A 24,967-nucleotide genomic window follows, 5' to 3' on the forward strand; every position below is an offset into this window, starting at 1 on the left:
AGTAAATGTAATTCGTTACTTTCCACCTCTGGACCTGAGTTAATGCAAATTCCAATTGTTAGTTCCCGTCTCCATCTCGGGGGATGTTTGTCTTGGTCTGAGGTATTTAAAGGATTGCAGCAAGAGGATCAGGCCGATTTCTGTAGCCAGAAAGCCCGTAGTGTGTTGTGTGTCTCTTCACTTCATACTTTGTATTTTCTAAGGTCAGGTATGCATATTTTACTTGTAGATTCATCTTTGAGAATTTGATGTTTTGTATTGATATGATTTGATGCGTTTCAATTGGATATGTAATTGGCAAAATACATATCTACCTGACTGTTAATAAATTGTCACATTTTGATTCTATTCTGTCTTACTCTGTAATTATTGACTAGTAGATTACGTTGTATCCTTGTTAGCAACATGAGCACCCAAATGAATGAGTTAATATAAAAATAGAGTTAACTAGAATAATCAAATGTCAAAAGAATGTTAATTAAACAGGCATTCAACCAATTTGCATTTCAACCTAAATTCGAGGTCATAAGAAAATGGAGTCAGATTAAATGACAAAATAGAGTCAGATTTGAGTTTAACCTAAATTAAATAACTCTACGCGCTGAAAGACTGAACACGCGGGAAACCTTCATCCAGCACCGGATACCTTCCTTGGGCCGAGTGCCTGGACCTTACAACTGACTAAAACAAATGGAATTCATATATATATATATATATATATATATATATATATATATATATATAAAAAACAATCTTTTAAATTTTAGGTAGTGTTTAATGTGGTTACTTACAAGGCACAGTAAAAACTCCTTTTTTGTTGAGGTCCATGATAACCACTTTAGGATAATAACCACAATTTATGCAGGAGTACATGTAATCATGATTTGTCAGTGCTTCAAAATGAATGTATGCATGAAGCACCGTGTCATGGCTGGGAAATTTCTTCAAGCAGGCTGAGGACTCTGATAAGTGCAGTGTGATTCTACAAGAACAATTCAAACAACATTATAGAGGCAAATTTGAATCTTAAAGTTTAAGGAATTCAAATGCAATTTCAACTTTCAAATTTTAATAATTTAAGCAGCAATATCAGGTACTATAAAGGGTAATGCATAAATGCAGACAGATCAGCAGGTGGTCATTAAAGTTATGACTTCCGTCTGTGTACTCTTGATAGCGGAATGTCATTCTGCAGTTGCTGCAGATTTTGTAGTAGGTGGAAATCCCTTAAAAGAGAGTTTTCCTTTTCAAACTGCAGACATTCAACATTTCTGAATATTCTTTCATTAATATATATATATATATTATTTACCTTCAATAACTCCTGTAAAGGTCAGAATCTTTGCCCTTGATGTTATGAGGATCGGCTCACTTAGCTTATGATTTTCCTTGCATTGTGAGCAGAAAGTCTCCTCTGGAATTAGGAAGTCTCTTCTGGAATTGATTTATGCACGCATGATTGTTTTGTCTTGTTGCATGGGAAACTCCATGTGATTTTTTTGGAGTCATACACAACAATTACTCTCCCAAGGCGGCTATAATATGAACTTTGGGGTTCATACACTGAAATATATTTCTTGTATGAAGGTCCAGAAATTGTTACCTCCACTGAGAGTGGCACACCTAGAATAACAGCTGTCTGCTGCCTTTCAATGCACTTCTTTTTTCTGTCTTCCCCAAACCACTTTTGTTGCACCATCTCTGTCAGCATTTCTTCATGTAGAGTAATAGTGTTATCAGTGCTTCGGGGACAGAAATCCAAGGATTTCAAATGGTCGCATTCAAATGCCTTCAAACCACTTCGAAATGCAAATTCTGCAAATTCTTGTGTTACACTGGTCTTCCTCACACATGATTCTGTGGTTTGCCCCCCATGTTCTCTTCTGCACATGTATTGGCAGTGATGGCTCAAAGAAAGATTTCTGAACAGCAAAAATACCATTCTCACTGTCAATGCACTGACAGAGAAAGTGACGTTCAGATGTAATCATTTGTTTCACATCTGTATGTTTTCTTTTAATGTGGAGCTGTAGGTTTTTCTTATTAACTTCAATTTCACAGTGAATACATTTCACCCTGATTTGCTTTGAACCAGTCTGGACATGGTGTTTAGGAGGCACAGACATGCGTGGTTCACTTGATGAAGGCTGAGGTTGAAGAAGGGGTGCTGTCTGAGCAGAAGCTGATGGCAGAGGTGTGCAAGTGTTTAAAGGAGATGGAAGTGGTGGTCCCTTAAATACTTTCGGTTGATACAATGGAGTACTGGGTGTAGGAGGCACAGACATGTGTGGTTCACTTGATGAAGGCTGAGGTGTAGGGGTGCTGTCTGAGCAGAAGCTGAAGGCAGAGGTGTTTTACCAATCAGAACCATGGGTGTTGCAGCTCTTTGTGGAGATGGAATCTTTTGCTTCTTTTGTTTGCATTTTGTGAGATGAATGTTAAATTGTGCTTTTCGTAATATAGTGGCAGAGCAGTAGCAGCAATGAAAATGAGATTCATCTCTGCATTTTAAGTTGCACCTGATGATAATAAAGAAAAAAGAAAAGAAAAAAAGTGTAAAACCCAAATACACTCACAAAATAATGCTTATGGATGTTCAAACACTACACACCTTCTTCATGAACAGCTGTTTTCAAGTGATCCTCCACATGTTTGTTGACACTGTACATGTCCACTGGTTTGTCGACCCATATTTCACAAAATGGGCAGTGATAATTATCACAGCATGAGGTGCATTGTTCTATTTTATGTTTTCTCCTTTTCTGATGACAGTAGCATGCATTTAAACAAAAACACATTTACAGTCAAGTAGATGGTTCTTTTTTTCATATTTAATGGATTTCTGCCAGTCAAATGAAGGTAAATTTAAGAGGTAACGCTTTACAATAATGGTTACTACATGTACTAACAATGAGCAAAGCATTTGTTACAGTATCTAATAATATTCGATAACGTTAGTTCATTAAAAAGATTACAAATATTTTTTTTGCAATGCATGCAACAATAGGTGTCATTAGTATATTTTATTAATATAAGTCTTTCTGCTCTATTTTAAGACATCTCTAAAGGCTAAGTTTGGGCGGAATAAGACTTTTAAAGACCAGCGGGAGAATCACTGTCACCTTGAATACCAACACACATCATAAAACATAAATGTCCGAAATTGAACACATTTGCAATCTATGATTGTTACTAAAGCATCCTTGCAATTAAATAAAATCGGTTAACACAAACACACATTGTTTTTAAGAAAACATAAGTAAGTTAATGTTCTTTACTTACTGCCATCGATTCTCGAATCCACCATACACCCGGAAGTGAGTGAACATGTACGTGAGTGCGCAGTAACGCCAGTACGTACGGCGCGCATGCGTGTTATAGACATACCTTACGTCACTTTGCGCATGAGCAGTAAACACATACGTGACGTATATACGTGACATCACAGCGCTACAGTCTGCAGCGAGGAGTTCTTGAAAGTTTTGGCTCATCACACAGCATCTGTTTCCTCCAAAATCTAGTCCTTAACACATATGAACGAACACATACTTTAATTAGACTTATTTAATTAATTTAATCATAAATACTTTATACATACACTACTGTGCAAAAGTCTTAGGCACGTAAGTATTTTCACTTAAAAGAATGGTGTTCGGCCAGTTATTTATATATTTTGCTGTAGTGTGTCAGTATAAAATATCAGTTTACATTTCCAAACATTCATTTTGCCGTCATCAAACTGCTTGTGCATTCAGAAACGCTCCAGATTATTATTAAAATTAATGGCAAACTGATATTTCCTTCTGACACACTACAGCAAAACACTGGCTTAAAACCCTTTTTTGGGGTGAAAATACTAATGTGCTTTTGCACTTTTCCACTGTACTGTACTTAACAAATGACATTGTTGCTACTTTATAAAGAATGACCATACAGTAATTTAAAGCCCTGCATTTCAGCCCGAGCCCGACGGGCCCCGATTTTTTCATGCCCCTAGGGCCGGGCTTCGGGCCAATTTTCACATAATAGCTCACATGCGGGCTGGGCCTCCGGCCTTTTTTGGATTATTCCTCTATTTATATTTTTAGGTATTAATAACAAAAAAATGAAAAAAGAGAAGTTGACGTCATCGATAGAAAAACAAACATAGAAGGACATTTCATAACCTCATGACTTTCATAATCTGATAATTCAACCCGTTATAATTAAACTGACATACTGACATGACAGTCTCACGCACGTATTTCCGTCAGCGCGACCCACTATTATACTTCACTTATATCCACTTATTGTAGTAGTAGCTATAATAGGCCCCTAAATTAATGGATTAATCATAGCCTAGTTGGCCAACGAATAATTATAAAATTATGATTCATGTAGCGGTGAGCATTTCTGTGTCTGCACCTGTTGCTGCGGGCCACGCAGCAAAGAAGAGAGCGCTGGCCGAGTTTGAAAACATTGTGGAGCAGGACGAGGATGACGACGATGAAGTACAGCAATACATGCGCCTCAATCACAACATGGAAGGTGATGGACGAGATGTGCTGCTCTGGTGGAAACAGCACGAGACCCTGCTACCGCGACTATCAAGACTGGCTCGCTCTGTGTTTAGTGTCCCGCCAGCAGCAACGTGTCTTCAGCGCAGCGGAAAGAGTGATAGAAGAGAGGAGGACTGGGTTAAAACCTTCCACTCTGAACGCTATTCTTTTTCTCCACGATGCTCTGTAAGAGACTGTTCTAACTTTTCATTTGACTGGACTTTATTTTCGTTTAACTGTTGGAATATGGATAACGTTCTGTGGTGCATATTTGAGGTAAAATAATCTGCAGGTTTGTTTTTATTTAATTTAATTTAATTTGTTAAGATTGTAGGCTATTTCTCACTTCGTTTGCGAGCGCTGTTGCGAGCCTGCCTCAGTATTTCAATTTTTTTCACTCATTTTACTCATTTACTCAATGATATATACTGATTAATATATCAATTTTTATATTCCTAGACTTATTTGTTGCAGTTTTATATACAGTTATATTGTAAAACTAAAATGCCTTTTTTAGTTTGTTAGTGTTAGATTTTTGGCTGCATTTGAAGTTCTTTTTCGCTTAAGAAAAGAAATAATACTGTCAAATTTATGTCAGATAATAAAAGTACTGTAATAAATACAGTAGTTCACCATGTATATGTTCATGTTTTATTAAGGGATCAGTCTGAAGCACACCATAAAATAATTCTAGCAATTTACACAGGGCTAGTAGTATATACAGCTGTATATACAGATACACACCCAGGTATCGGATCAGTACTCATTATCGGATGATACCCTTAGCACAGCTATCGGAATCGGTATCGGGAAGAGAAAAAGGGTATCGGAACATCTCTAGTTGTTAACATGAATAATTTGAGAATAAAATATAACAATAATAATAAATTGCATGGGTTTGATGTGATATGAGTTAATCGATCATTAGATTAAATCACCATTGGTAGCGTGATTTATTATAATGCTTTTTTCCTCAGTTGGTCAGAAAAAACATGGCAGACTTGTTACTTGTTCAGATGACAATATATGGTGAAAATTCTTATTTGGGTCATATATTCCAAGACGTAGGCTAGAATTTGTGATTACTAAGTATAGGATTCACACTGGTGTTGTGACTGACTGCCAGGCATACTCCTCAAAACATTAGATTCATCCACGCTGAAGCCATGCCAGAGTACAACCCATGCAATCAGAATAACTCTGCAAGTACTGTAATTGTAAAATGTAAAATGTAAAATAACTGCAATTCCAGGTTTTTAAACAGAGATGGCGACAAAGAGGCAAAACTTAGGACTGCAGCTTTAAGTGTGGACATGCATGGTGGCAGATTCTACACACAAATACAGGGCAATATATACAGGGCTCCAGACTCACATTTAAGAAAAGTGGTACCAGCATCTTATTTAATATTAAGTTTAAATATTACATTTAAACAAGGTGTGTGCATTATTTTTTTGTACAATCTTAGAGTTAAAAAGAAAGGAGCACCATGCAAAATATGGCCATTCCAATCATACAGCAGTAAGCATACAGCTAAACCCCAAGATCTCAGAGACCTTAATTAACTAATCACAGATATGTCTTGTTGACAATCATTGTTAGAAAATGTAACAACTCATATTAATGAGAAAATCTTGAAATTTTGTCCCATCAATAAGCAGCCATGGGTGATAATGTTATTTGTCACAATATACTAAGCCATATTGTCTAAAAACATTAAGGCACATGCAAGTAAGTTTCTCACAAACAAAACGAGAGTTTTAACATTTAGAATTGGCATTAATTCCAGATGACCATTAGGGGTCATTATATCTGTTTCATGTTTCTTTGGACTGTATTATGAAGCTTTGCCCTGTGGTTTTGTTTTGTTTTTTGTAAACCTTGTCTTCCTCTTTTTAATGCCACGTGATTCATTATTTCAGTATAAATAGCCCAGTGTTGGTTCTGGACTTTGTCTAGTGTTGTACCTGTATGCTCATGTTTTCTGGTGAGTCTTGTTTTTATTGTTTTTCCATTGCATCTCAACATCATTACAATTTTTCCTAAGATGATTGATTACTCAAAGCTTTTCAGCACCATGTATGTTGCAGTAGTCTGTTAATCAGTGGTCTGGTAGTCATTTTCACATCTGGTCATTAGAAAACACTTTAGTGGTGTGATTTTATAGAATTTAAGGTATTTGCAGTATAAGAGTTTAACTATACTGGCCAGGTTGGCACCACCACACAAACAAAATTAATTAAAATAGTTATTGTTTTTCATTGTGCTTGACCCATGCAACTATATTAGGCTAGAACACCAAATTTTAAATACGAATGAAATTCACATTTCTCGATTCCAATTATGACACCACAATAAGAACAAATAATCAAATGACAAGTCATAGTACAAATAAATACAACAGAACTAATATGAATAAAATAACTAATGAACAGTGCTTTTCATTTTTTTTTTTTTTTTTGATAGGTCTAACAAGTAGTTTTCAGGTCCAGAAATTGAATGACTCAAAAGTATATTGGCACAGCATAGTCTTCACTGTAGAAATGGCATATACATGAATTCTTATTAAAGTTACAAATTCAAGAGCAGTGAGTGTATATATATATATATATATGTGTGTGTGTGTGTGTGTGTGTGTGTGTGTGTGTGATGCGATCTAGGAAAACCCAACACATGGTTAATTCTTTTTAGGTTTTGATACCATATGAAAAATGAGTTCAATCCCTTTCTTAAACGGTTTTCATTTTTCCATAGCTTGAATGTAAAAATTATGGCTGTCTGAATTTGGCTGATAGCTATGATTTTCCGGAATAGAATCTTGAGAAAAATGGGTTTAAAGAGAGACTGGTGTCTATATATGTGTTGTTTTCTTGTGCTCCGCTATTTCACGGTATTCAAATACATAAATAAAACTTTTTGTGCGGTAGTTTAAACTTATTTTGATAATTTAACTGTTTTTGTAGTGTTAAGAGAAAGCACCTCCACAATGTGTTCTGGTGTGATAGGAAAACAGTTTTCAGCTATTTTTCTGAGAATAGCTAATCGCAATTTTTCTGCATTAAACAAGTACATTTTGCCAAGATATTTTCAGAGATGACAGACAATATGTTCTAGAATAATAATTGAATGAAACCCTAATTTTGACATAACATTTACATACAACCTAAATTATGAAAGACCGTAGTATCAGTAAGATCTGACGCTATCGGTTCTGCTTTCGGTACTGGTGGGAAAAAAATATATGTACTATGTATTTTTGTTAAATAATGTTGTCGTGCACATTTTATCTCACCAAAACATTTCTAATGTGTGATCATATTAAGACGTTAAGACATCTGTGAGATCTCTCATGTGCGCCGCGGAGGCTGTCTGTCAGACACACACACACGACAAGAACGAGCGCGCCGCACGCACACGCATAAGGGGCCGTTCACATATCGCGTATTTTGCGCGCTCAAGTTCTTTATTTCAAATGTAGGCGCGCGGTATGCGCGCTCATAATGGAAGCGACGCGGTCTCGACACGCTAATTTTTTTCCAGGCACGTCCGCACCGCATCGAGTTAAAACATCTCAACTTTTCAGAATCCCGAAAGCGCACCACAAATCATGTAGCTTCTTCACCTTTTCCGTAACAATTCCGTCCATTGAAATTTCCACATCTTCATGGAGAGAGCAGGTCATGGTTGCTTAGCAATGGCAGAAGCCTCAGGAGCGCTTCTGCCCGAAGGATTTGGGAGAATAATCAGAAATCGCCGTACCTAGCGTTTTCCACGCATTTTTAGACGCGATATGTGAACGGCCCCTTACAGTATGAAAACTCCCGCTTTATACATAAAGTGACGATGGCGGAGAGAGCAAAACGTTCCAAAGTGTGGTTATACTTCACTAGAGTTAATGCAGACAACGCTCATTGTCATAAGTTCAACAAAATTTTTGCATGTAAGGGCGGAAACACAAGCAATATGTCAAAGCATTTTTCAAAAGTGCATTATGTGCAGACAGAGACATGCAAAGTTTTCGACTGCCTAACACAACACAAAGTACTGATAAGAATACCATTAAAGTATCGGACCGTTAAGCAGTATCGGTAAGAGTTGTAATACCGTTAAAACCTTAACGATACCCATCCCTACTCACAACTGTGGCAAATGTAAATGGATCCACCATAAGTGCAGGCTTCATGAGCCCATGTCTTGCACTGCCAACATTGAAGCCACACCTCGTTCGGTCTGGAGTAGCTCTCCAAACAGACTCCAAAAATCTTCTTCTTTCTCAGAGTCACTGTCCTTCTCTGTATGCTTTTTCTTCTCAGTTTTGGTGTGTTGGCTTGTTTCCAGTGTGTTTTTTGTCAGTTTTCTCTTAACTTTTGTTGGCTGTCTCTTAACTTTGCTTTCCCCCTCTCCAAAGCCTCCTTTTCGGGGGTGTCTGTCAAGATGGCCGATTTGCATTTTTTCCTACCGTGTGCTTTCGTTATCTTCCGTGGTCCTGCTCTGGGGTGAGGTCAAACAGTGTCAGGTGAGACTGCATGCACTGGAGGAACTGTAGTAGAAGTAGGACTCCCAGCATGCACTGGAGGAACTGCAGAAGAGGCAGAAGTCCCAGCATGCACTGGAGAAACTCCCAAAGGAGCAAATGTCACAGCTTGCTCTGTAAGAACTGGTGGTGGCGGCCATTCTGTCACCAAAGATGGTGCAAAGTCACTTTAATACCTTCCTCATGCTTACCTCTTTAGTGCTGAGACCACAGAAAAGATCATCTGCTCTTTTCAGGTATTCTGCCAGGCTATCTTCCTGTTGAACTGAGAAGACCCTCCTCGGGGTCCAATAACCTGTCCTCATCTCCTCTCCTGGACTTAACCTCTCTCTTTCTCTTTTTAATAAAGCTGTAGAGGGTTGTGAATACTCTTTTGCCACAGACCTCACTGTCCTGTCGTCATTGCTCACTACAGCAGCAGCTAAGGACAGAATAGGTAGAGGGACACTCCTATCTGTTATCCTTTTCCTGTCTCGTGGCATACTGAAAAAACTGAACAGAAAATGTAGGATACACTGCAGCCTAGTATGACTTTTAAAAAAGACACCTGGCTATTGAAATATGTTCTTTATTAAACCACTGATTTGCCTTTTATAAAAAAAAAAAAAAAATCGTCATTATTATTGTCATCAGGGACAGTTGCAACACCATGTGGGGACAGTTGCAACAATGCGTTGCAACTGTCCCACCCCCCCTGGCAGCCATCTTAAAATTAGTGATGCTTGCCTAACAAATTAGCTTGAACACATTGTACCTAAGTCTGTTAAGAGCTAAGAAACTGCACATTCAAACTATAAAACTATAAAGATCAATGCTTAAACAGTTTAGACATTATGACAAAAAATCTTGTTGTAGAAAAAGTTACTTTTTTCCCTTGAATTTCAGTTCTCCCATAAGGTAGTTCAACATGTGGCTGGTAACTTCCAGAAAGAAAGGAGGGGCATAGTGAGCATGTGCAGTAGGAGTGTCATGACTCCAGCTCATTCCTGATTGGATAAATCAGCAATGTTGCAACTGCCACACATTGCAACTGTCCCCACTCTCCCCTATATACATAGGCTACATATACACATATATATGATTAACACATTAGTAAGCACTAGCACTCAGTTAAATGCAAAGAACACATAATAATGTCTTACTCTTATTAAACCATATTTTAGATCCCTTAACCCTATCCCATACCTAAACTTATCAACTGCCTTAATAATTATTAATAAGCAGCAAATCAGGAGTTTACTGAGGCAAGGTAATAGTCAGTTAATAGTGAGAACTGGTCCCTAAAATAGTGTGATCAGTAGTTCTTGGTAGACCTCTGGGATGAAAATAGTATAGTATTTTTTTGGACTATAAGTCGCACCTGAGTATAAGTCGCATCAGTCCAAAAATACATCATGATGAGGGAAAAAAACATATATAACTATGGACTATAAGTCGCATTTATTTAGAACCAAGAACCAAGAGAAAACATTACCGTCTCCAGCCGCGAGAGGGCGCTCTATGTTTTCAGTGTAGACTACAGGAGAACTGAGCAGCATAGAGCGCCCTCTCGCGGCTGTAGATGGTAATGTTTTCTCTCGGTTCATGTCAAATTAAATTTGATAAATAAGTCGCACCTGACTGTAAGTCGCAGGACCAGCCAAACTATGAAAAAAAGTGTGACTTATAGTCCGGAAAACACGGTAGTTAATGTTTAGATAATAGTTAATTTCCTCATTCAACCAAGTGTTGTTAGTAATTAAGCATAATTTTCTGTTAGTAGTTACTAGAATATTAATATTGTTACTCATTTGTTTTTGTATAGTTTTTCATTAATGACAGAACAGTATTCTAAAGTGTTACCAAAAAGTTAAATACTGATTCTATAAATTATTTTAATAAATAATAAGCTGCAAAATACAGGCCAATTTGACTCTAAAACTCACTTGTCCCTTGAAACAGAGTGTCAAGGGGTAGGGGAGAAAATATTCCCCTAAGGATTGGGACACCACTACCATGACGTCACATGCCATCATTCGTCATCTAGCTCTTACAATACACACATATACTGGTGAGCTGGTGTGCAATAGAGCCTTTAATTATCGTTCTGTATCAATGCCCTGCTTACTGACACACACACATATCGGAAATCGTGCAGCTCATGCATCCAGGAGAAAATAAACTTGTCATCGCTGCGCCACGACTTTTATTAAATACAGTTTAAATACTGAATCGCTACATTATATTTTCCAGCGACGAGAGGATACAATCACTATTTTTAAATAAACTCACTCTAAAAAGATAAACGAACAGACGCGAATACACGCAACTTCCATGGTTTAGTGATTTCTAATTATTGGGGGGATAAGCCCCCATCAGTGTCTACGGCAGTTATCGCCCTGATCAGACATATGCTGTGGCACTATCATGCAGTCTGTTATGATATGACGTTAGCAAATATTAGCAATTTCTTTTTTGCAAACATTTCTTTGAGTAACATGACCGTTAATATGAACTCACAATTGAATGTAACATAAAACAAATGCATGAAAGTGACAAAAAGTGAGTGAAGGCATTTAATTAATATATTTAATAAATGCAAATAAATGCTGTTATCAAAAAATCCTAAAAAGTACATCATCATTTCCACACAAAATATGAAGCAGCAAAATTGTTTTCAACATTGATGATAATGAGAAATGTTTCTTGAGAGTCAAACAAATTGTAATGATTTCTAAAAGATTCTTTTATATTTTTATTTTTTTTTATAAAAAAAAATTCAGCCTTGATGAGGAGGTTGATTAGTTGTTAGTTATGTCATATACTTGATTAGTTATTTCAAAATCATTCATTATTGTAATGTTTCCCAACTTTTGGCAGGTACTTTAATAATAATAACAATTCTATATACTTTCATATATTATACTGTAGTACTTTATTAAAATATTTCATTGTATTGTTGTCATGATTATTAAATGCTGCTTTTTAATTTTTTTACAGGACAGTATGTATTTTTACAATATAAGATATATCTTTTAATGAGATAAAATATATATTTTTAATAATGAGTGTTGGGGGCGTGACTTTTTGTAGCGTGGTCAGATTTTCCTTCTTTTTTTGTCTCCAGCTGATCACATGCCTGCTCAATGCGAATTTTGTCACTGTATTGGAGCACACTGCCTTATAGATAACCTTTAGACTTGATACTAACACCCAAAAAACTTTCATTTTGATTTCATGGGGACTTTAAAAATGACACACCACTCACAGCAGAGCAGGGCAGAGTTTTCCTAAATTCTGTCAGGCTTTTTTGTAATCTGCTCTGTTGCTGTGGGAATGAGACTGCTGAACCAATCACATTTAAGACATTTAAGATAATAGCAAACATGATAAGCATGATTTCACACAGTGCATTATGTGTGCCATGAGGACTTTAGATGTCCTGATCATAGAAGATAAGAAGAGAGGAGAAAGGTGGTGATGTGACAGATATACAGGAAGGACTGGGAAACAAGCACTCTCCAGTAATCCTTACACACCTGGTGCCACCCCAAATTTTTAATTAGCTACAAATTCTCAAAATCTCAATCATTATTTGTGACATGCACACAATAATTTATAAACTTTGAATATTAAGAGAAATGAACGTTGATTGCCAGATTCAATGGTGGTCGTACATTGCACAAGAAGCACATTAAATTCGACTCACTCACATCTTTAAGGTACATAATGACTTATAGGCTAGAAGAGCGTGTGTAGACCTTTTTTTTGTTTTTGTTTTATATTTAAAAAAGTGTGCTTCATTAAGAGGCAATATAATATATTTCTCTCTTTCTGTTTGCTGTTTTTACAGCAAAACTCATCACTACTCTTATTTGATTCATTTCCTGTAAGTTTATTAGATTTAGTGACTAGACGCTGGCCTGTTTCTTTGAACGTGAGAATATGATGTTGTGGTTTACCCTCAGGTTTTTAGGTTTCCTGAAAAATTTCTACGAAAGTTGAGTCACTGTATAAATTAACATTAGACATTTTACTTCCTTACATTTTCTTCATTATTGCTCTGAATTTTATGTTTATATTAAAATAAAAGTTTAAATTAAATCTGTTCATCATTTAAAGCTATCATGTCATTTCACAAGACTTAAATCACTTAAAATATTTTTTATGCCTTTATGACCATTTAGTTTCTTCAAAGTAGTGGTTGTATGGACTGTCAATGAAAAGACAGAACTTTCTCAGATTTCAGTAAAATATCTGGTGTGAACAAGACTCTTATAGGTTTAAAATGACATGAGAGTGAGTAAATGATGACAGAATTGGCATTTTGGGTGACCTAACCCCTTAACATTTATTAAGATTGAACTCCAACAACATCTGACATGGTCTGTCTTGGTTTTTGGTTTGTTCTCGCTTGTTTCTGTGGTTATCAATTATATTCACTTGAGTATTTTTAGTTGATCATTTTTCCTGGGTATTTATAGCCCTAGTTTCCTCAGTTCATTCAATTCTCCTTTAAACCTCACCTGTAATGTAACAAATTCAGCAGATCCTCTGAGATATTTGGGTGAGGAAAAAAACATGGGTGGAACCACACTCAGTAACGGAGGCCCATACTCCTCTGGGAGCAACAATTTACTAACTATGCACATTATCTATATGTGTTAAACAAGTCATGATTGTAATGGAGTCATGATTGTAATGGTTTATAGTCTGTTTTGCACCAAATCAAATTAAGGTAAATCAAGAACATTTTTAATCAAATTGTGTGTTTCAGAAAGTCATTATACAGACATATCAGTAGAAATAAAGTGCAACATACTGAATCTTTTCATTTTAAATTGCAACCCACCCACAGCAACCATTAAAAAAAACCTCCCCCACTCCCTCTGTATCACATTTGGTACCACCTAGATAGTGTATAACAAAATAATTACATACATTTGCAGAAGGCAGGTACAGTGTAAAGACATTTAAAACATGTCACTTTACTAACCAAGCTGAAATAGTTTTTTGGGTTGCACTTTATTTTACAGTACGTGTATTAACATGTACTTATAGTGTACCTACAGTGTATTTATTTGAGAAAGTTCTGGTAATACAAGGTAACTACATGGGGTAGGGTTAGGTTCAGGGTTAGTACCTAGTTATTACATAGTTATTGTAATTACTATAATAAGTACATAGTATGTACATGAGGAACAGGACTGTAAAATAAAGTGCTACCGTTTTTTGAGTAGCACTGTGCATCCTTGTAACTGATAGCTCAATGTTTGCAGTGTCCAGGAAAGAGTACATCCAGTGTGATCAAGCTAAAGAGTGTGGAGGATGCCAATGTAATTTGCTCCAGTCAATCCAGAGAATAAAATTTCTCTGGACTGAGAGAAACTGAAAGAAGAGTCATCATTTAAAAGCAAGATCTTAGAACAGCATGATATTTCAACTTCCACTACTTCTTTCAGACTGATAGATACCTGTTTACAAAAATTTACTTCAAGGCAATCCCAAAACATATGTCTGTATGTGCCTACAGAGTCTCAGAAATTACAGTTAGAAGATGAGGAAAGCTTAAACTGAGAAAAAAAAATGTTTTCCTAGTAGTGAGATTTAGGAACTATTTTGTAGTGAATTCATTGATGATTAAGATTTTTTTTTTTTTTTTTTTAACAAGTTTAAGTTTGGACCATATTGAATCCCAACAGGTATCATAATTTCTGTCACTGTATCACACAGACACACACACACATATATATAAATATATATTTAAAATTGGTAACTGCTTATAGGAGGCTGTTACATATGTTGCATGTAATTATTATTATAATAACTATTAATTATGCATAATTACATGCAAGTAACCCTAAACCAAACCCTAACCATGTAGTAAGTACATGTAGTTTATTAATATTACTCAGTACTTATATGTATAATTACACTGCTACAAGGACACCTTCAAATAAAGTGCAACCTTATTTTCTTTATGCAAATCGTTAAAAATAAATTAAATATTTTTATGTGTAAGCTAATGCCAAATTAAATAAAAAAAGCACCTGCATGTAATTAGATCTGTTATTTATTTCTGTAATTACATTTTTCATTACTTTATTGAGCCATCCCTTAAACCTACCCATACCACCAAACCTGTCTGTTAACCTTACCTGTATCCCTCCATAGCAGCAATACAATATGAACACATTGTACTTATATATTTATTTATTTTTGTTGATGTAACTACATAGCAGTTAAAGCCACCTAATGTAAAGTGGGACTATAAGAAATCCTCTGTAATGCATCTTTACCACCAAAGAACAAAGTGTGTGGCTTTATAAACAAACTGAATTAAGCCACTAGGCTTAAGAAAGTAGGCTACATATTCAATGCTTCTAATTACACTTAATACTTTCTTTTTAACAGGTTAAGCTGCCATGGATACTGTGAAGACTTTCCTCACTGTCCTTTATGTGCTTCTATACAGATGTTTCTGCTCAGAAATGAACTGTAATGATGGAGAATGTAAACCCATTAAGGACACCACACAACTATTCTGTGAGTGCCATAAGATGTACCGCGGTCCAGCTTGTATTATTGACTATCCCGCTCTGGAAAGTAAGATCAATGGTATGATCTATAAACCAGTCCCTGATCTGACAACAGTTTATTGTAGCGTCAAGGAGCTGAAGGACTACACACAAGAAATAGTTGAGTCTGTCCAACATGACACCCAGTGGACACAAATAGTTGTGAAATACAGCAATGTGATTCATAAGTTTAGGAACATCAGCACATTACATGCACAACTTAAAAATGGTACGATAACCCAACGGCACTATCTGTCTGAAGTTGGAGCTCAGTTCACAGAGGAAAACTCTTTTCAGTTTCATCTCACAGACTTTCACCACATGATGATGGGCACTGGAGAAGAAAACAACATTCTGGATGTTTTTCGCAAGTCGCTGGTCCAGGACTCCCAAAGACAGTCTTCTGAGCCAGTAGAGTGCACAAAATACTACACTGACCAGATTGATTATTTTGTGCGCTACATGTTTGCCCTTGAAAAGGAAGCTGTTTTAGCTTGGTCTAAATATTTAATGGTCACTGGAAAGTCAGAGAACATTGATTTTGTTGAGAAGGTTTTTAAGGACTATGTTTCACAGCAGTGGAGACTCTTCAATAAAAATGGATGTGGCCCTCTGAAGGCTGCAGATCTTCAGAACAACCATTGTAAGGAGCAGTACCACAGCACAGCCCAGCAGCAGGTCAAAATTAAATGTAGTGGATTATTGAAGCCCTTCCCCGAGTCTGTGGGGTGTTCTGGAGGACAGTGGAGTGCTTTACCCGTGTGCTACTCTGAGCAGGTAAACGGACGAGTTGAGTGCAAATCTGAAGGTGGAGTCACTGTCTGTAAGGCCACATGCTCGCCTGGCTGGGGCTCCGCCACACACCCTCTGCCTGCTGAGTATAAATGCCCAAAACCACCCTGTCCATCCTTCACACCTCACACGTGTAACAATTGCACACAGAACAGTGTGTGTAAGGACCATGAGGTCTGCACTGGCTCCTTTGGGACATGTCTTGACACATGCCTGGTTAAACCCTGTGGAGTAAACGCCAAATGCTCATCCTCCAATCATGACAGGACCTGCACTTGTGTGAGCCCGTGGAAAGGAGACCCATACCAGGGCTGCAGGAGTCAGGACCTCCAGTGGGTTCAGACCGGAGGGGTGCTCAGCAGTATGTAAACTCTTTCACTTTACATATACTCTCATCAGATCAGAGGCTGATCCTCTCAAAGCATTAGGCTTAATTAACCCATAAATCATTGTGATTTACAGATGCTGTTCGTTCTAATGCCCAACTTGCTGTGTGCAAAGCCATTGGACCTGACAGCGGGTGGCACAGTGGTTTTGTAAACGATCAATGCTGTAATTATGAATATGATGGAAGAAAGCATCAGGCCAATAGCTATGAGGTACATCAGTGCAGTACTGTGAAGGAGCTGAACTAGGATTGTAATCTAAGATAGTTCTGATTTCTCTAGCCTTCCTCTTGATGTGTTTGTCAGAACACAGGAGTGGATCAGGCGGTCAACTTCAATCAAAGGGGTTTATTTAACACTGAAGATATATTCAAGTGTGTGTGTGGTTCAATAAAACAGAAATAAAGAAATAATCAGATTAAGACTTCAGTATCAAAACAAATCATATGAACCTATACAATATACCAAACACAATATACAGTATCAACTTTCTGTGGCAGTGTACAACGTGATACATCATTGTCCTAACATATGTAAACACAATAGGTCACATTAAAACTGAAAGTCCCAAATACTGGCAATGAATATCACACAGCAAAAAATTAAGTACTCTAATATTATATAAACTTCACAGAAATAATTCACAGTAGAGCAGCATAATGATATGAATAAACACAGCAGCAATATTATATTCATAAACGCAGCACATGAATGCGCTGAAGGTGCTAGCTTAGTATTAACACTTATTTCTGACATTCAATTACAAATACCAAAATGTCTCAGAATTGAATATTAGCTTCAATGAAAAGTCTACAGAGCAGAAAAGATACTCACTATTACTCACAGAAGTTTCTACTGACAAATTATAACAAACACATGCAGGACAATTGACAGACTGTAGGCAAGGAGATGACTTCTCTCCTATTTCTTCAGTAATTACTGTATTTAATCTTCAGGTGCTGGTTGATCCGTGTGGAGGAAGTGGTTGGAAATGGATGGAGGGGGAACAGAGGAACATGGTCTCATATGATGAATCAAAGAGGTTTCCTGGAGTCGAATACTACGTGTGTAGGTTAGTGCCAATACAAATACAGTTCATAGTTGCAAAAAAGAAATCCTTTATGAAACATGTATGTCTGCAGACTTTAACTGAAAAAGAATTTAACCCATCTCAGAAATGTCAAATGTTTTATTGAGATTGAAATATATGGTTATGTTGTGTATGTCTGTGATTGTGTTCTAATGTGTTCTTTGTCACCCTATAGCGGGAAAAGTGATGGCCTTGTAGGGAAGCTTTTCAAAACGCGACAAGGATTTATGTGCCATATTGCCAAGGACAATACAAGAGATGGAAGTTTCTATGCTCTGGTTCCACAACCATGTATCTGAAGACCATGTATTAGAGCTGTAGTCAAGTCCAGCTTTGTCGAGTCCAAGTCAAGTCCAAGTCCAGGACTAGTCGAGACCGAGTCCAAAGAGGTTAGAGTCCAAGTCAAGTCCAAGTCCAAAATTTTCGAGTCCAAGTCAAGACCGAGTCCAAATGAGAGAAAAAAGGGTCTTCTTCAAGACCACACACTTAACTACTGATAATGTTTGTGATGCGAGAGACAGCATATCTCTTATTCTAAGAAAATAATTTGACATTATTATTTGTAATGATCAAAAAGCATGTGCAAAGTAAAAACTCTGTAGGACAGGGGTCTCCAAACTACATCCTGGATGGCCAATGTCCTGAAAAGCTTAGCTCCAACTGGCCTTAAAACACCTGGAAGATTAGTGTGTCTAGTAAGAGCTTGATTAGGTTCAAGTGTGTATAATTAGGGTTAAAGCTAACAGGGGCGTTAAACAAGATCATGGGCCCTATGCAAAGGCAGTCCTGATGGGCCCCCATGACCCCCACCCATGAAAGTATCCAGGTAAAATAAAATATATTTCAGATTCATACTTTTCAAGGGCCCGCTCTTCCTTTGGTGTGGTAATCAGTACTGGTTTTACCCCCAGTCCGACCCTGGGAGCTAAACTATGAAGGACACTGGCCCTCTAGAGTTTGGAGCTGTAAGGTCAAATTATTTGTATGTACTTTATTTTCATTTTATTTACTTAATAATGCTGCTTTTGCTGACATTATGTCTGTGGTCAAAAATGTATATGAATGATGCTTTGGCAAAGTGCACAGACACACGCAAAGCTCGGGATATGACAAATGCGCGCAGCAAGGCTAGAATGGATACGTTTGGCTCTACTGGACATGCGCACATAAATACAGCGACATTTTTGTCATACTGTGCAAGTGCCTGCATAGACTAGTCGAGCACTGTCGGAAACAATCGACTACTCCAGCATGCATTAACCATAATTCACACAAAGTGTTTGCAAGTACAATGTGAATTTTGGAATTACAATATTGCGTGGAGCTGTTACTATATGACCTTATTTATGTTGCATGTAAAAAATAAAATATGTAATAATTAGGGTTGTGCCTGAAGCCGAATACCTTATTCGGAATGGCAAGGTTAATGGCTTAAAAAACGATTAACGGACAATTAATAATTCTGCCTGAATACTCGACTGAAGCTGACACAGTCTGGTGTTTGCTTGATAACAGGTGAGCCAGGGCATCAGCGCCAGAAGTGAATGAATGTAAACTTTATGAGTGAAAAGAGCGCAAATCAAACACTGCATTGTTGTCGCCTCTCTGTTTATCTCTCAGAAATCAGAGCGTTGCAAGAGTAATTTTACCTATAATAATACATCATACACGTTATATTATTTGTATATATTTAAAAGGCAACGATTTAAAGCTTAGGCTACGATGTGAAACGAATGAATAAGCACAGCGCGCTCACAGATCAAACAGCCGCGCTGCGCGTCTCAGTCTCTCAAAAACCAAATCAGTTCTCTCTCAAGAGTAGGCTAATAATCAGCTTAGATACGGATACATTGTCTACTTGTCCTACATGTTTGCACATTTACCTTTTGCTGGTTTGCGCGGAACACACACATCTGTTTAGTGAAGTTCATTAACATTAAGACTCGCTCAAAGTGTTCTGTTCTGCGTAATGAAAATGTGCGCATTGAATGGATTCAGTCGTGTTCAAATGATCACTAAACGTTTGTCATGACATCTCTCTGCTTGCATGATAAATATTATTTTAAAAATTAATAATTAACTGGCTGTTACATGAAAATTAAATAAGTAATGTCATAATTATAAAGTTTTTAAAATTTACATATGTAATTGTTGCATCCCAGCTAACAATTTTTGGTTCCCAGAACGTTAGTTTTTGGTTCCCAGAACGTTCTCAGAACGTTAGTTTTTGGTTCCCAGAACGTTATTTTTTATGGTTTGTTTTTGGTTAGCCAGGAAAGTTTTCTTAACGTTCTCAGAACGTTAGTTTTTGGTTCCCAGAACGTTAGTTTTTGGTTCCCAGAACATTCTCAGAACGTTAGTTTTTGGTTCCCAGAAAGTTTTCTGAATGTTAGTGTTTGGTTCCCAGAACGTTCCCAGAACGTTCGTTTTTATGGTTTGTTTTTAGTTTGCCAGGAAAGTTTTCTTAACGTTCTCAGAACGTTAGTTTTTGGTTCCCAGAATGTTCTCAGAACGTTAGTTTTTGGTTCCCAGAACGTTCTCAGAACGTTAGTTTTTGGTTCCCAGAAAGTTTTCTGAATGTTAGTGTTTGGTTCCCAGAACGTTCCCAGAACATTAGTTTTTATGGTTTGTTTTTAGTTTGCCAGGAAAGTTTTCTTAACATTCTCAGAACGTTAGTTTTTGGTTCCCAGAACGTTATTTTTTATGGTTTGTTTTTGGTTTGCCAGGAGTTTTATTAATCCCAGAATGTTATTTCTAGCATTCAACTAACAATTTAATTTACTTTAATAACATACGACTGTATAGAAATAATCAGCTTACAGTCCATTGTTTTGTCATTTTTTAATTGTTGATTAAAAAAATAATAATACAAACACAATCATTGGGTTGTAGGCTGAGCATCACATTCAAAACATGGCAGAAAGCGAAACAAAATCAAACTACTTCAAAAATTTTATTATTAGTGTAATTGTAGATCCTGCACTCTTCCATCTTCACAACAGTCATCTGTAAATATAACAAAGAATAGTAATATTATAACAAATAAAAGTGATATTCTTGTTTCATTCAGTCATTGCCATTGCCTAGTACCTCAATTATAACGTAATAACAGTTTACCGCTAGATGTCACTGTTGAAGAGGATATTCAAAGGGGCGTTTGTGGTAAAATATAGATGTCAGCGAGCAGCGAGATAAAAATTAGCGATAGATGCCATTTACACAAAGTAGGCTACATTAACTGCAAATAGCAATTGATTATTTACGCTAAAAGGGTTTTTGCAACAAGGTCGTTTACCTGACTGTCGGACCATTTCCCGCTGACACAGGGACATAATACGTACACTACGTACGCTGGCAGCGATCAACCATGATGAGAGGGAACCCGGCATGTTTGATGAAGAAAGCTGTTCAAAAGCTGTTGCCCAGCTGTTCAACTCAAACACAGAAGATGAGGACTTTGATGGATCTGTGGGAGAAGATTGATTAAAAAATCAAAACACTATTTATTGTTTGAATTTCTTAAAAAAGAAAAAAAGAAAAAAGGGGGGCCAAATTTAAAAGCTGAACACTTGTTTCATACCAGAAGTGACCTTCTCTGTCTTCTTCTGTCTGTGTGTTGTCAGTTTCCTCTTTGGTCCACAATGTATATTTCGCTGTGTGAGAACAAGGTGTGTACTGTGAGAGCAGCATGGCTTGTCAGACATAGCTACAGTATTTAAGAGGGGACGCTTGTTTTGCGAAGGGTCAGTTGATTGCTATGATCAAAGCTGATTTTTCAGCATCATTACTTCAGTCTTAAGTGTCATATGATCCTCCAGAAATCATTATAATATGCTGCTCTTTGCCAAATAAACACTTCTGATAAATATGAATGTTAAAAAAACAGCGCTGTTTTATATTTGTGTAAACCGTTTATAACAGCATAGAGTTTATTTATTTATTTTAAAGCTTGATTGTTATATAGACCCCAGACTTCTAAATGGTAATGTAGACTACATTTTTAAAAATAAATTCATATTTTTATTCAGCAAGGACACATTAAATTAATCAAAAGTTAGTGTCAAGAAGAATTTTCTATTAGCAAAGAATTCTCTCTCTCTCTCTCTCATATATATATTGAGCAGCACAACTGTTTTCAACATTGATAATAATCAGAAATGTTTCTTGAGCAGTAAATCATCATATTAAAATGATTTCTGAAGATCATGTGACACTGAAGACTGGAGGAATGATGCTGAAAATACAGCTGCACATCACAGGAATAAGTTACATTTCACCAAAAACTGCTATTTTAAATTGTAATATTATTTCAGAAATTGGTAAGGATAGCATTAGTGTATGTTTGGGGTAAACCTGCTAGTCATATGGATCAGTGTGCCTTGGAGATGTTGTTGGACAGGAGGTTTGCTCATCATGGGATGCAGAAGATCATCAAGCACTAGAAGAATCTAGAAATATAACAAGCAATCTGTCACAGAGCCAACAATATTCAGTATACAACGACAGTTTTATCTAAATAAACCAAGCAACTAGAAATGTAGAAAATAGAAAGAATATGTATTTAATAAATATCCTGAACAGTTTTTATCAATATTTGTTTATCATTAGACTAGATCAAAATGCGTTTGAACTGTGACTCTGATGTAATGACGTCACTGATTAACGGTAACGTTAGTGTATATTTAGGTTAAATTAAAAAAAAGCCTATTTTCAATCATCCATTGAAAAATGACCAGAAAATATTTTACAGAACTGTCAATGCCTCTCATCTACACATACATGTGTTATTAAAATCCCAAACTCTTCATAAAAGCTTAGTCTATGGAGTTAGCATACATTTACCTCCTCTGATAAAGGTTCAGATGCTCACGGACTTGTTCGAAAACACTTAACCATTTCTATGAAGTAAATTCAACAGATGCTGGTCAAATACAAGCAAAAGAGATGTCAGGAACAGTGGCATATGATATTTGTGCAATTTTAATTTACTAAACTTACCGAAATCAGTGAAAACAGCAGCGAGACACGGAGCGTGCAGCTTGCCAGTGTTGTCGACCGCCCGTTTCCATGCCAACTCCCTCCGCTCCAGTGTTTGAATCTGAATGAACGCGCTCCAATGTTCAGCGCGCGCTCATTAAAACACGCAGAATTTACAGTAACATTCAATCCCCTCATTACAAAATCGGCTGTGTGCTCACAGTGTGTGTGTGTGTGTGTGTGTTCACTGCGTGTGTGCATTTCGGATGGGTTAAATGCAGAGCACAAATTCTGAGTATGGGTCACCATACTTGGCTGAATGTCACTTCACTTTCAAATTTGGTTTGTTTTCAGCTGCTATGAAAGGTTACATTTTTAGCGTGTTTTATCAGTTTATTGTAATTTCAAATCGCTTACATTGTATGTCTTATGAATTTCTGCAGCAACTCAGTTAACCAAAAATAACCTGCAAGGAACGTTCTAGAAACGTTCTCTTTAGGTTATAAAAAAAGCCAAAAAAAATAACCTGCAGGGAGCGTTCTGGGAACGTTCTCTTTAGGTTATAAAAAAAATGCCAATAAATAACCTGCAGGGAACGTTCTGGGAACGTTCTCTTTAGGTTATAAAAAATTGCCAATAAATAACCTTGAGGGAACGATCCCAGAACGTTCTCTTTAGGTTATAAAAAATGCCAATAAATAACCTGCAGGGAACGTTCTGGGAACGTTCTCTTTAGGTTATAAAAAAATGCCAATAAATAACCTGCAGGGAACGTTCTGGGAACGTTCTCTTTAGGTTATAAAAAAATGCCAATAAATAACCTGAAGGGAACGTTCCCAGAACGTTCTCTTTAGGGTACTAAAAAACAACCAATAGAGAATGTTCCCAGAACGTTCTTATTTGGTTCCCCCAAAAAATAACCAAACGGGAACGTTAGGGGAACGTTCTGTGTTAACTGGGATAAGGCTATACATGAATATGTGTTGATTGATAAAAAAATAACTATTTAATGTGTTTTCATTTACAATAGCATGACCCACGAGTAGCCAAGTAACTCGAGCATTTTTTTCTTAAAAAAAATCTACTAGCAGAAATCAGTAGTCTTGCAACCCCTATACTGTACAACAATAATTAGTATTTCATTATTGTAAAGGGTACGTTTAAGGCTATCTGGGTGTAGACGTAAATAAAACACAATCTAACAGTTAGAAATTAAATTAGAAACATCTAAACTTTTCAGGTCGCAGTAAGTGCACCGCTGGTCATGCACATCCTTTCCCGGAACAATACTGAAAGCTAAGATGGAGAAACAGATGATCAAAGTTGTACAAGGATAGCCATTTTGTAAATTAATCTATTAGCAGAGTTACTACAAGGGATGTTTAGTGCTGGAAATCCATTTATTCTTTGCTGAAACTTCTGCGTCATCATGAAGAGCGAGTCATGGTTGCCCAGCAACAGCAGACGCCACTGGAGCGCGAGCGCAGATTACAGAGTGCTTTGGAAAAAAGGAGAGTGGCGCGCCTAGCGTTTTCCACACATTTTCAGTCGCAAAATCATGCAAATGTGTTTTTGTTTTGAAGGAGAATTTTTTTTTTTTGTTTGTTTTTTTGCTGGACTCGGTCGAGACCAACTAGAAGACTTGGCGAGTCCAATGGCCAAGTCCGAGACAAGTCCGAGTGCAAATGCAACGAGTCCGAGACAAGTCCGAGACGACAGAAAAATGTCTCGAGTCCGGACTCGAGTCCAAGACCGGACTCGAGTACTACAGCCCTACCATGTATCTCAATGCCAAGTTTCCCTTTGCTGCTACCATGATGTAAAATTTGACAGCATGCAAATTACAATAATAAAAAAAAATGCTTCAATGAATGTTACTAGATTCACACTGGATGTCTTGTGTCAGTCACAGCCCTAAATAATGCTTGTGGCTTAAATATATTGTTGTTGACAGTCCTAAAGACAGTGTGACTTCATGGAGAGAATCAAATGCACATAATGCAACAATTTATTGATGATATTGTCACAATTTTATTCAGTTTAGTTAGTTTAATTTCCTGTCTGATGTGTTTCTATTGTGTTGCTTTATTGTG

At 36.9% G+C, this 24,967-nt stretch overlaps 1 protein-coding gene and 1 long non-coding RNA gene across 2 annotated transcripts; one reads left to right on the forward strand and one right to left on the reverse strand.

Moving 5' to 3' along the window:
* Positions 1–15,479: 15,479 nt before the first annotated feature.
* LOC127969213 (SE-cephalotoxin-like) lies at positions 15,480–18,203 on the forward strand. The gene is made up of 4 exons (XM_052571033.1): positions 15,480–16,782; positions 16,884–17,020; positions 17,764–17,879; positions 18,073–18,203. The coding sequence occupies exons 1-4, from the start codon at positions 15,543–15,545 to the stop codon at positions 18,194–18,196; spliced, it is 1,617 nt and encodes a 538-aa protein (XP_052426993.1). The 5' UTR covers positions 15,480–15,542; the 3' UTR covers positions 18,197–18,203.
* A 2,628-nt stretch (positions 18,204–20,831) lies between these two features.
* On the reverse strand, positions 20,832–23,483 carry LOC127969967 (uncharacterized). Its single transcript, XR_008156449.1, has 6 exons — positions 22,896–23,483; positions 22,740–22,795; positions 22,251–22,345; positions 21,478–21,550; positions 21,193–21,363; positions 20,832–20,903 (listed from the first exon to the last, which is right to left on the reverse strand). It is a non-coding gene; the product is annotated as an uncharacterized LOC127969967 (long non-coding RNA).
* Positions 23,484–24,967: the final 1,484 nt, after the last annotated feature.

The sequence above is a fragment of the Carassius gibelio genome, chromosome A4 (assembly GCF_023724105.1).
Source record: "Carassius gibelio isolate Cgi1373 ecotype wild population from Czech Republic chromosome A4, carGib1.2-hapl.c, whole genome shotgun sequence".
Lineage (NCBI taxonomy): Eukaryota > Metazoa > Chordata > Actinopteri > Cypriniformes > Cyprinidae > Carassius > Carassius gibelio.

What these genes read in the sequence shown, in the direction of transcription:
- LOC127969213 (XM_052571033.1), top strand. Translation starts at nt 15,543, where the DNA reads ATGAACTGTAATGATGGAGAATGTAAACCCATTAAGGACACCACACAA. An exon ending in GACCGGAGGGGTGCTCAGCA is followed by an intron (nt 16,783 to 16,883) that starts GTATGTAAACTC and finishes TGTGATTTACAG; the next exon opens with ATGCTGTTCGTTCTAATGCC. An exon ending in GTCGAATACTACGTGTGTAG is followed by an intron (nt 17,880 to 18,072) that starts GTTAGTGCCAAT and finishes GTCACCCTATAG; the next exon opens with CGGGAAAAGTGATGGCCTTG.